The sequence below is a fragment of the Pempheris klunzingeri genome, chromosome 21 (assembly GCF_042242105.1).
Source record: "Pempheris klunzingeri isolate RE-2024b chromosome 21, fPemKlu1.hap1, whole genome shotgun sequence".
Taxonomy (NCBI): Eukaryota; Metazoa; Chordata; class Actinopteri; order Acropomatiformes; family Pempheridae; genus Pempheris; species Pempheris klunzingeri.
In genome coordinates this window covers 7,596,114-7,607,767 of record NC_092032.1, presented here as the reverse complement: position 1 = coordinate 7,607,767, position 11,654 = coordinate 7,596,114, and the positions used below count along the sequence as shown (strand labels likewise).

General features: G+C 41.2%; 2 protein-coding genes across 2 annotated transcripts; one reads left to right on the top strand and one right to left on the bottom strand.

Annotated features, from left to right (window-relative positions):
- Positions 1–4,244: 4,244 nt before the first annotated feature.
- cebp1 (CCAAT/enhancer binding protein (C/EBP) 1) lies at positions 4,245–7,709 on the bottom strand. Its single transcript, XM_070853140.1, has 3 exons — positions 7,665–7,709; positions 6,239–6,538; positions 4,245–6,146 (listed from the first exon to the last, which is right to left on the bottom strand). Exons 1-3 carry the CDS (start codon positions 7,665–7,667, stop codon positions 5,841–5,843), a joined length of 609 nt encoding a protein of 202 aa, XP_070709241.1. The 5' UTR covers positions 7,668–7,709; the 3' UTR covers positions 4,245–5,840.
- A 340-nt stretch (positions 7,710–8,049) lies between these two features.
- Positions 8,050–11,604, top strand: ngdn (neuroguidin, EIF4E binding protein). Its single transcript, XM_070853041.1, has 11 exons — positions 8,050–8,081; positions 8,369–8,428; positions 8,617–8,688; positions 8,937–9,074; positions 9,173–9,257; positions 9,384–9,436; positions 9,656–9,773; positions 10,010–10,184; positions 10,328–10,481; positions 11,094–11,157; positions 11,426–11,604. The coding sequence occupies exons 1-11, from the start codon at positions 8,061–8,063 to the stop codon at positions 11,443–11,445; spliced, it is 960 nt and encodes a 319-aa protein (XP_070709142.1). The 5' UTR covers positions 8,050–8,060; the 3' UTR covers positions 11,446–11,604.
- The last annotated feature ends 50 nt before the right edge of the window (positions 11,605–11,654 follow it).

Sequence of the window (11,654 nt, the reverse complement as noted above, 5' to 3'; positions counted from 1 at the left end):
TGGCGGACAAAGAGCGGCTGGAGAGCTGCATGAGGAGAAGCCTGTTTATAGGGGCGAGCTGCTCGGCCGCCGGCGGCACACTTCGGGAACACTCGGCTAACTTCGTCAAAGCGACGTCCCCTCGTCTCACTGCTGACAAAGATCGTGTATGAAGACGTGATACATCACTCAACAAAAACTTCTTCCTATTTTATTATATCCTCTATTTATTGCCCGTTTCCAATAGGCCTGCATTGATCGTTTTAATTTATGCGATTGTTGATTTGAATATAAATTAAAAGGATTGTATATTTTTGGTTCGAAAATGACTAGAAGGTGGCATAAAAAGAGTTTTGGAATTGGTTCAGTGGATCGCCTCAGCCAGCAGCTGCGAACAGGCTTCTATGGCTGTAATATAATCCATTGGGGCAACTAAAATCACCAAAACACATCTGCTGAAAGGGTTCTCAGAAACTGGCAGCTCTGCACCATCTCAAAAACTGGTCCAAATTTTGGCCCCAACACATATCATTATATTATTGTCCATTATTGGATTGGTAATATAAACCCATTCTAAATCATTAGATCTAGATTCTTTACATTCATCTCTCATGACCCCACCGGGTTGTGGGGTCACACTGTACAGAAACCTTATTGCAATGTAGCGTGCAATGAGCTGTATCCAATACACATATATGGTCTGTTCAAAAGTAAGGATTGGCAGGGAAAAGGTTTAGAAGGAAAAAAATGTTTGATTCACATAGATCAGTGTGGCAATTGTTTGAAAAAACAAACAAATGTAGCCTACGTATGATTGAGGAACATTCATGTTTTTTTCTTATGTTTTAAACTGAAAAACAATTTCTTTAATGTATTGTTATGTTAATTACTGAATAATTAACTAAAAGTTATATAACTAACTCACAGTCAAGTAACATGTGCTCAGAAAAAGAAGCTGCAGCAATAGAAAGTTTGGGTTTGTTTAATTGAACAAGTGCAAAAAAAAAGAACAAATCAATTGAAAAAATCATGGTATTTGGACAGCAGAAGAAGTACACGAAGTCAGTGTTAGAGTGAGAGGTCTGCCCTTATCTGCTATCTCTACAGGGAGCCTAGTGCAGCTCTCTGCCGCGTGGTGGAGCCATTAATCACAGGCCACCGCAGCACACTGCTCTGTTCAATGCAAAATGTACCCATGTTTTCCAGACATGGCTTCAGCTTAACATGCGGTAATAACTGCTGAGCTACACTTGATGGCACTAACACAGCTTGATCCACTGTTGCTGCTGCAGCTTGTGGTGGAAGGCTTTAGTAGTGGACAACACAGGCGTAGCTGTGAGTGTTGTCAGTCACCAGCGCCTAACTCTCAGTAGTCCTCTCCACAGTCACACAGGATGACTGTGCTCTTTCATTGTGCCACTGATCTGAATGGAGAGTCACCATCAGATCGAGGTTATTGCCTCCCGTCATGACACTGTGTTTGTGTCACCCACGCAGCATGGCCATGATGGCCGCCACTTCCCCTCTAAATACTAAGATAACATCTAAAATGTTACAACATAATGAACATTTGTGGTAAATCATCTATTGCTATCAGGAAGCTGGATCCTCATATTTACAACCTGCAAAAAAGAAAATGCTTGTAAGCAGACGAAACAACCTAAACTAGCCATGAAAAGCTCTTTATGCTCCCGCGGCCTCTCTGTCACTCTTATTGAATATCTAGGGAGCATCACTGGAAGCTTTTCTGATGGTGTGATGGGAACCTGAGGCTAGGAGAGTCAGGCGTGTCACAGCAGAGCCGCCCTGGACTGATTAGTTGAGAAGTGCAGGAGTGCGGAAGTGCTGAAATAGAGGCAAAAGTTTATGTTTCCCATATTTGGACCAAACGCCTTCCTGTTTTTATATTCATGTGTGTATATTCAGCCAATTCTAGAGACAAAAGTCCATCTTGCTCAACTACTGCCACAAAAATGGTTTTAATTAAAGGAGCTATAAGACAGCTTGAGTGAGGTTGTGGTGGGGTTCATATGGTCTGCTGCTGCTGTTGAGTAACCCGGTAGGGATTAGGTGAAATACAGTCTTTCTTCACTCTGCGGAGAAGTTGCAGTCCTGGGACCACAGATTGCCCCACACGACGCTGCGGGACATTTCAACAGACACGGTCACACAAGGAGTGATTATGTGCTGCTCAGTACATGGCAGGCTGTCAGGGGCCCGTGTCACACTTTCACTCTCCTTCTGCAAATGAGACGTTCGTTACCAAAACGACTCAAAACACAGAGGTTTAAGTCAGTGTGTGTGGGTTATATCTGATGGTCATGAAAACAGGATTGAAAAGGACCTCTAGTTTATTTGTGCTTTTCATTTTAGTTTTTTAACTACTATCTTAATATCTTGACCTTTTATAAGTAACAAACAGTGATAAAACATTGAAAAAATGAGAAAAACAGTTTATGGCTCATCATTGATTTAATTCACATTTGGTGATTTTTCCATTATTCTTGGTGATTTATTGTACAAGAAATGTTTAAGTTGACAAAAGTCTATTGTTTTATCTTTTCATCCAGATCTCATTATCATCTGTCTTCCTATCATATATCATAATACTGGTATGAATCCAGTTAATAGCAGCAGATTTGGGTTCCCCTAATGCAGGATTTAAATCCAACTTCGTAGCTTGCAGTATTACATAAACTGATGAGTTGTGCCCCTGGTAATAAAATCTAATGAAAGACTCAAACTCAGTGACTGGTTGTGATCACTTTGAGCTCCTGCTGGATTAATCAAACTGTTAACAGCGTGTGTGCTGATTAAAGCGATGTTGTTCGTATTATCAGTTCAGTTCAGAGAGTTATAAAGTTGCACACTAACATAACTATACAACACAAAGCTTTTATGTTTCTAATAAAAGAGAAGTGAAGGTGTGTATCCATGTTGCCTCACTTGGTCTTTGCAGAAAAAACAGTTTAGTTATAACAAGACAATACAGACAGAAATATTGTTTTTCATGCACTGTTCAGTGTTGAGATTTTGGGCCACTGTATGTCAATAACACGTCTTCTTTTTCAGACAAGTTGAAATAAAACATCCAAAATCTTTTAAGGTCGTTTTACTCATACTCGGATCCAGAAATCTCAACTTCAGTAGCACTTACATGTACCAAACTTTCTGACTATATTCTGAAGGATTTAACACAGAGGTTTATACATACAGGCCAGTCATTCATAGCCAGTTTATTCCTAGAAACATGGCAAGAATTGTTCTTTATGGCTGTTGACAGGATTTTCTGATTTATGATTCGTACAAAGTTCAGATTTCAGTTCTGGAAATGCTAGCAAATTTAATTAGAGAGGGCCTCGTTTGCAAATTTAAACACACAATTTCAGGAAACATGTAATAAAAGAAAAGCTCCTGCACAATGTCCTTTAAAAATTGTCCTTTAAAAAATGGATTTTCTATTGAAAATACTATGTTTTGGGTCTCTAGACCTTCATAATTAAAAAAAAAACAATCTTAATGTAAGTAATCAAGTGGGGAAATGAGGTCTATTAACATTATGTTCCCCAAACTGAAACTTTGTGAAACGTGTTTTCTTCATTTTAAATATCATACCAGGAGCAATTCATCAAATGATCCTTGATCTTGAGATGCAGCAGAACCTCACACTGTTTCTGGTTATCTAATAGTGTTGAAAATATTTTACCAAATGTTTGAAAAAAAAAATGTCTGGCTGGCTTGCTGCCCCCCCACGCCCCACCCCCTCTCCCATGTGTCTCCTATCTCTATGTCCCTTCACTACCATCACAGCCACAGGAAGGCCCTGGCAGCCCAAAGCACTGATACTATCTCTGCGCTCCTCATCTCTGTCCTCCGCTGTGTTGAAATCATGCCCATCCCACAAAGGGAAACCGCTGGTGCACAACGGTCCATGGCATGACGTCCGTTTCTGTGGGTAGGCAACTTATGGTAAATAATGTGTCAGGTGCACCGCATGTTCCCTGATCAGTGACGGAGTGGAGATGAATGAGAATAATGATGCTTACATGTACATACTGGGTTTATATCACAGTATTATAGTGCACTGTGATCATAGCATCTGTAAAAAATGAGGAAGCAGTGAGTCTGCTTTAATGGCCAAACAGATATCTAAATATCACTGGTAGATACGTTTCTATGCTAAATTAGGATCAGTTTCAACACCAGGGTTTAGCTTGTATAAAAGATGACGGTTTCCTCCAAGCGCAAGCAAACAGTTGTTTATTTATGAAAATATTTGACAAAGTTTTGCTTTAACAACGTATTACTATAAAATTACAAAAGACATATGACAACATTACAGATTATATCCTATATTGACAATATTTCAAGTAATCCCACACTCTTTTATAGTGAAAAGTGATGGAGTATTAAACAGAGAGAGACACTTAGATTTCTTTGAATCCCTTAGAAACCACAGGCCGTTGTGTAACCTCATTGGGCAACAAGACTTACAATCATTTCTGACAATGACAAGAAGAGTCAGGTAGATGATTAAGCAACCTTTGTTAAATCAAATCCTAGGTCGGATCTGTCTAATGCATGGAGTGGTATTCTTTATGAGGGGCCTGTGAGGAATATGTCTTAAGGAAAGTCCATTAGGAATTTGTTCAATTCAACTACATGTGGCTTTATATCTTTTTGTCTGTAGTTTGGATTTTTTTTTTTTAGATCTGCAGTGCTGTCCATCAACTTCTCCTCAAAATCCTTTTCTCCATCTCATGTAGCTGTTTCAAATAACCGTGCTATGCGCAAGCTCTCAAGGCTTCTGTGTTGTCTCTAGTCTCTGTACTCACAGTTTAGATCATACAATGACCCAAGAGCATCTACATTCAAACATGTCCTCCCACTTAATGCTGAGAATTCAAGGTCTCTTTTTCCACATTGTTTAATTCATCTGTTCAAAGCTTTCAGGGCTTTCAGAAATACTGAGGTCATGAGTAAGTGCCCTCTCACCCAGGAAATTACAGCCAAAAATGAAGTCTCATATGTTAAAACCAATAAGCTGTTACTGTTCGTTGTCTGCAAATCGTATTTATCACAATTAAGTTGTTTTAACTGACCATCTGCTAAACCGCATAGGCTGTCAAGCTTTCTGCGAGTGTGCCCATGCTGAAGGTGTGCATATGGAGCTGTATTGAAACACTGCATCTTAACAGTTTGGAGCAGGGTGGGTTTTTTCAGCCTTTTCAGAACCAAAAACACAAGAATGCAAACTGCATGCGTTAGCATGAACAGCTAACCACCGACAGTAGAAACCTTATTTTGACAGGCATGGGGCAGGGGGTCAACTATGTTATTATTTAGCTGGGTTACAGGTCATATGTGAAAAATATCCACCGAGCAGATTAGAGAGCACAGTTGTCTGCTAGTGATCTGAAGCTGCTCCTGTTTACTTCTGTGACCCACCGTGTCAGGAATTACATCAAATTATGAGCGTTAAATCTGCCACCGTTATCAGTGTGAGCTGATTATGTGATGTGTGAACGCAGAGAGGCACAGCAGCAGCTTACGGGGCTTTCCCCCCTGGTTGCTGTCAACGCCCAAATTTCTAGAAAAAGGTCTGAGGACACGGCGTCAGTGACGGCCACAGCTTTCTCTCTTCACAATGTTACAATTTGAAATTCTGGCTAAACCCTTTTATATCTGCCATTAAAACATGCCTCATCTTCAAATCTGTTTCTTCTGTTTGTGACCTTTGGGTGAATATTTGAAAAAATCTACAAGGAGGCATTTGACTTAGAGTCTTGGATGCCTGCCGAGACACTAACAAGGAATCAGATGCCTCCAATTAGACGCTAACACCAGGCATAAATGTGGCTCTAGATGCTGGACTCCCCCGCTGCTCCGTCCTCAGCTCCATGCAGGTGCCGCTGTGACAGGATGTGCTTGAGAGTGTCCAGCTCCTGTGTCAGCTGCCCTATTCTCATCTGCAGCTTCTGGTTTTCGTCCTGCAGCTGCATGGCCCTCTGCTGGGTCAGCAGGATCCTCCTGCGGGCCTTGTCCCGGCTCTTCCTCACAGCGACGTTGTTCCTCTCGCGGCGCTGGCGGTACTCTGCGCTGTCCTTGCTGATGCTCCTCTTGTTTACCGGGGCTCGCAGAGTTGGCAGGAGGAAGGAGGAGAAGTCCTGGAAGTCAGAAACACCAATATAAGTTGTGGGGAAGGTGCTGAACAGGATTTATTTTCCACAAGTCAAAATTCTACCTCCTGAACACACACCTGCTGAGTGTTGGCGTGGCTCTGGTGGTGGTTTGCGCCCCCCATGCCCGAGGTGTTACTGAGGCAGGAGGAGGTGTACGGCAGGTAAGACAGGCTCATCATCTGCTCGGCCACCCTGTCGTCACCGCCCTCTCGCACCAGTCCCTGAGGCTGGCTGAACTGCATCATGTCCATCTGAGCCAGCTGATTGGTCGATCCAGTGTGGTTGGAGGTGGTAGGGTTCAGGGTCTGGCTGTGGACCTGACCCGGGTATGAGCTCGCCCACTCCTGGATGACAGAGGACACCCTGGAATCAGACATCTGGAGGGGTTCAAAGGCAGAGACAGAAACAGACAACAGCATATTACAACATGTAATGTAGTTTAATTAGCTCCAACACGACCAGCTACATCAGTGAAAGGCTGCTTCTTGTTCTGGTAATAATGATCACTATATCCTAATTCAGGCCTCATTCTGCTGTATATTGTGCTGTATATTCGACTTTGATATGTAGGTTTTACTTTAATACCTCTGTACTTGTACTCATGTAAGGATGCAGGACTTTTACTAATAATAGAGTATTTTTATTACTGAGCGATATGTGCTTTTACTTTGGTAAAGGACTTTGATACTTTTTCTGCCACTGCCCTCAAATCTTATCTGTTTAAGGTGATGTTTAGGTGTCCATGTGTTTCCATAAATACCTTAAAATGAGTATTATTTAAATTGAATCGACGTTTAATTATGTTTGTAACATTTTGGATGCAGGGCAGAAAATACTGGTACCTTCAACAAGTTGTTTAAGTGGCAGATTTTGATTTCTGAATTTAAAAAAACAACACAACATTAAACATTACAATGGACAGATGTAACGCTGGGGCAAATAAAGTGACAATTTACAAGTAAAGAGTACTGAAATAATATAATGATCTGAAATAATTAGAAAGAAGATTTCTATGCAAGAATTTTAATCAATCATTTACGTCATTTTATTAAGAAAAAAACAGCTTCCAGCAACTGTTCTTCTGTAACCTTCTGTCAAAGTAAACTTTATGTCTTTAGTTTTTAGATGGCTGGTCATGTGTTGAGATGTATTGAGAGCATTTTTCATCATGTTCTGACATTTTCAAGACCAAACTATTAATCAAACAACTGAGAAAATAATCAGCATATCAAATAACAAAGTATAAAAATAAATGTTGGATGCAGCAAAGCAAAAACTAAACGTCAGACCATTAGAATATAAATTCCTTTACTGACAGCAATGCTGTGAATATGAATCTAGTTAAATTTATTGCAATTGCTCTTAATAATAACATAATAATAAATAAATACAATTAAAGTTAATCAGATCTATGTGTATGGTGTTAAATAAAGTCCAATTTAGTTAAATATATTAAAACCTCTAAATAACTGATAAGAAAACACCAGTTATGATCTGACTTACCATGACTTAACTCTCCACAGAGTCTCTCTTATTCTTCAGGTTCCTCTGACAGTTTGATTGAAAATGGTCTGAAAGACAGGAGACAGACAGGTACTCCCCTGATCTTCTCGCCATCACTTCCTCCCCCTCCTCCCTCCCTCCCTCCCTCCCTCTCGCTCACTCTCTCTCTTCATTTCAAAACTAACTATGTTAGAAAACTCAGCAGCTTTAAGCAAACAAGGTTAAGTAATTCACTAGCTAATGCCTGACTTTGTATGACGGCTTTCTAGTTATTTGCCGTCTTTTGCCGCCGCTCTCTCGCTTTATTATGTCATTATATCAACAGTACGAGCTGTAATTAGTTTTCCCTGTGAGTTCTGTCCTCCAGCGGCTTCCGTACGTTACTTTGGAATCAAAATGGCTGCGCCTGTTGACAACGTGAGTAAAGCTAAGCGAACTGATCGTTTCTAAAACATGTCTTTTATCCCTTACAATGCATATTAACGTTAGAGACCATTCTGACGATTTAGTGTATATTCTCAGGCTGTCTTTGATACGTGAGAGGGATAAATGCGAAAGATGATAGTTGCTTAATGGCGTAAGCTAGCTAGTTAGCCGGAAGCTAACTCACTTTTTTCTGCTACATTACCCACATTTTACCTGAGCTAAGTGGTGTTAGCAGTGTTTAAGTTGAATTTCTGACATGTAATTATACTTTCTAACAGGATTTAATTGAAAGTGATTTGCCCAAAGCTGTAGAGCTGCTGAAGAATCTCACAGAACAGGTAAGGACTTTACTGTAATAATAATAATAATAATGCGTATTGGTAAAGTAATGGTGACATGTATTTTTGTAATCCTGTTGCTGTAACGTGTATTTCTGCTGATTGGTCGGTCATCATGTGATGGAGTGTCACTTTTGTCACAGAAAGCGTGTGCAGACATAATTCCTCACCACTGCTTTTCTCCTCAGCTGGCCTCAGTAACGAGTCATGTCCGTGAGCTGCTGACACAGGTCAAAGATGGAGCATTTAACACGTCAAAGGTGAGCAGCGAGGCTGGATGAACAGCTGATTCACTGCATGTCTGCTGATTGTGGTTATTTGATTAATAACAGATTTGTAAGAAGATTTTCGCCACCCAAGTACAATGTGAACCAAGGCCAGGCCTGCATAATGGCTCCATCTTATTAAGACCTGTGTTGTGTCAATATTTCAAGGATTTTTTTGTGTTTTGGTGTCCCACCTGACCCAGACTGTCCTCTCTGACTCTCTCCCCGTCTCCCCTCTGCAGGGTTTGTCTTTCTTGGACCTCCGGTATCACCTGCTGCTCTTCTACCTCCAAGACCTCACGCACCTGATCGCCATCAAAACAGAAGGAGGCAAAATAAAAGACAGCGAAGCCTTGAACAGAGTGGTCACAATCAGAACGGTGAGATGATTGTAGAAACAGGCCGCTAATAATAAGCAGTTCATTGTCCTCCATCCAGCTGACACAGCATCTTAATGCTTTTCCTGTCTGTCTTTAAGGTCCTGGAGAAGATGCGGCCGCTAGATCACAAACTTAAGTACCAGATTGATAAACTGTTGCGCACAGCTGTCACCGGCAGTTTAGGTAAGACTCACTTCATGTTTGTCACAATGAATGCATCCACCAATAATCTACAGGACAACATTTCCTACCTTCCGTGATTCACAGGCTTCAGTACATAACAGTGTGTTATATTCTTGTGGATTTCAGCTGAAAATGACCCACTGCAGCTCCGTCCCAATCCTGACAACCTCATCAGCAAAGTAAAGCAGAATATTGTTTTTTTTTTTTAATCCCTCTCTTTATTTGGTTGGCAGTGTTGAATGTATCATACTGAAAACAAAATGTACTTCTCGTGTCTGACTGGAGACATTTAATCAGTCCATTGATTTTAGTAATTAAGGATGAAAAACATTTTAAATATTGAACATACAGTATTGTTAATTGTCTGACTGACGTTGCGTCTTTGCTTCATCAACCAGTTGGGTGAATCTGAGGAGTCTGAGGATGAAGCTGAAAATGAGACGGCCTCAGACAAGAAAGCAGCCCACTCTAGTGGCAGGAAATATGTACCGCCAAAGATTGCTGCAGTGCATTATGGTAATGTATTTGGTCTAACAGGGTTTCTTTCTTTGCTTTTCATAAAAACATTGATTCCGCTTCCATTCATTTGATGAAAGAGGGTAGATTTTTCTTCTTTTTACTTCTGTTGGAGTTAATTACATAGTTTGGAAAACAATTCTTACTTCCCCGTTCATTGATCTAGTAATCCCTGTTGCACAAAATAAAGAACCCTCCCCCCCACACAAATTCTCATGTGAACCTTTTTTGTCCAGACGGTGACATGACAGAAGCAGACAAGAAGAAGGCCCAGGCAGAGCGTCAGCGGCGTGCTGCCCTCAGAAGCTCCGTGATTCAGGAGCTCAGACAGCAGTACAGCGACGCTCCAGAGGAGGTCAGGGACAGACGAGACTTCCAGAGCGAGCGGGAGAGCCGCGAAGAGCTGCACAGGTGGGTACCTTTTTTACTTTACTTGAGCAGGTAGACACAATAAGGCTGAGGGGATTGGGTGCAGTGCAGTAGACTGAGATTATAGCTGTCACGTGAATATATCAATAACTCTCCACCGATAATATCTTGTTTTCTCTCCGCAGGAAAAATTATGAGGAGTCAATGATGGTGCGTCTCAACATGCCCAAAAGTCAGAAGAACTCCAAAAAGAGAGGCATGCTGTCCATGTCGGCCCAGCTGAGCGGTATCACGCACTTCAGTGACATCACAGCACTGACGGGTGGCGAAGGCGGACAGGTGAGCCATTTTTATCTTATCACCCACATTTTTATCTCCGACACAGGATGAAACACTGCTCGTGTGGAAAATCAGAATTCTTGGTCCAGAGGTATGAAAATCTATTTAAGTCCCCTTTCAGTTGGGGCTTGGAGCTAAATTTATTAGGCTTTGACACAGGAATAATTAGTGCTGGACAGGACATGTCGCTTGTGTGTTTTATAGAAGTCTAAACATTTGTTTATCTATGTGACTCAGTTGTCTGGTGCTGAGCTGGCAGTGCTGTTGGCAACAGTTACACTTTGTGCCTCCACAGTTTTGGCACCCGTCTCTGTGCCGTTTCCTCTCTCAATTCACTGTCTGCTGTCATAAAAAGCACTAATGAGGTAGAGTAATGAGTAGCCAACCTCATGCTGATAGTGTGTCTGCTCCACTGGAAAGTGAATTCAGCTAAATGCATTTAAGAGGACTTTGTTTAGGCTTTGTACTGGACATGAGAAGCCACCAGATGATGTCGTTAACAGGCTTTAACAGGCTCATCTCCGTCCATGAATGGGAGCTTTGTGGCTCGTCTTTATTTAGCTCACATTCTTAATGCGGCTGCCGGCCCTGATGCTTTTTTTGTTGGTGCAGGACGGGGATATCTCCCGCCCCAAGAAGAAAAAGAAACTCATGAAGAAGAAAACCAAAAGAAGAGGTGAGTATAGATGGAATTTCCTGCCATTTCTATTCTTAAAAATGGCCAATTAAGTCAGACTTATACTTCCTTAACTTTGTTATGCAATTACATAAGAATGATTCCAGCATAGGCTGTCTTGAGTCTGCATGTAGTGCAACACCAGGACTATGTAATTGGCATAATTGTGTTAGGTCACAGAAAATGTATTTTAAAACTAAATAATAAATGTAACATTGAGCCATCTGTGATCCTGTCTCGTGTTAATAATCACCCTTCTTCTCTGCAGCTTTTAAGAAGCACAGATAGACCTGAAGCATAATGTCCACTGATGGAAGACGACCAAGTGATGACATGAAGACAACTTCTTACCAGCAGCCGGCGTCGTTTATTACTAAATTCCCCATCACCTCTTCATGTCACACCTTTTTCATTGTTTGTATAATAAACATTTACTGTTGACTTACAGTCGACCACTGTGTTTGTCGTGTTTATCTCCATTACAGAGCAGTCACATT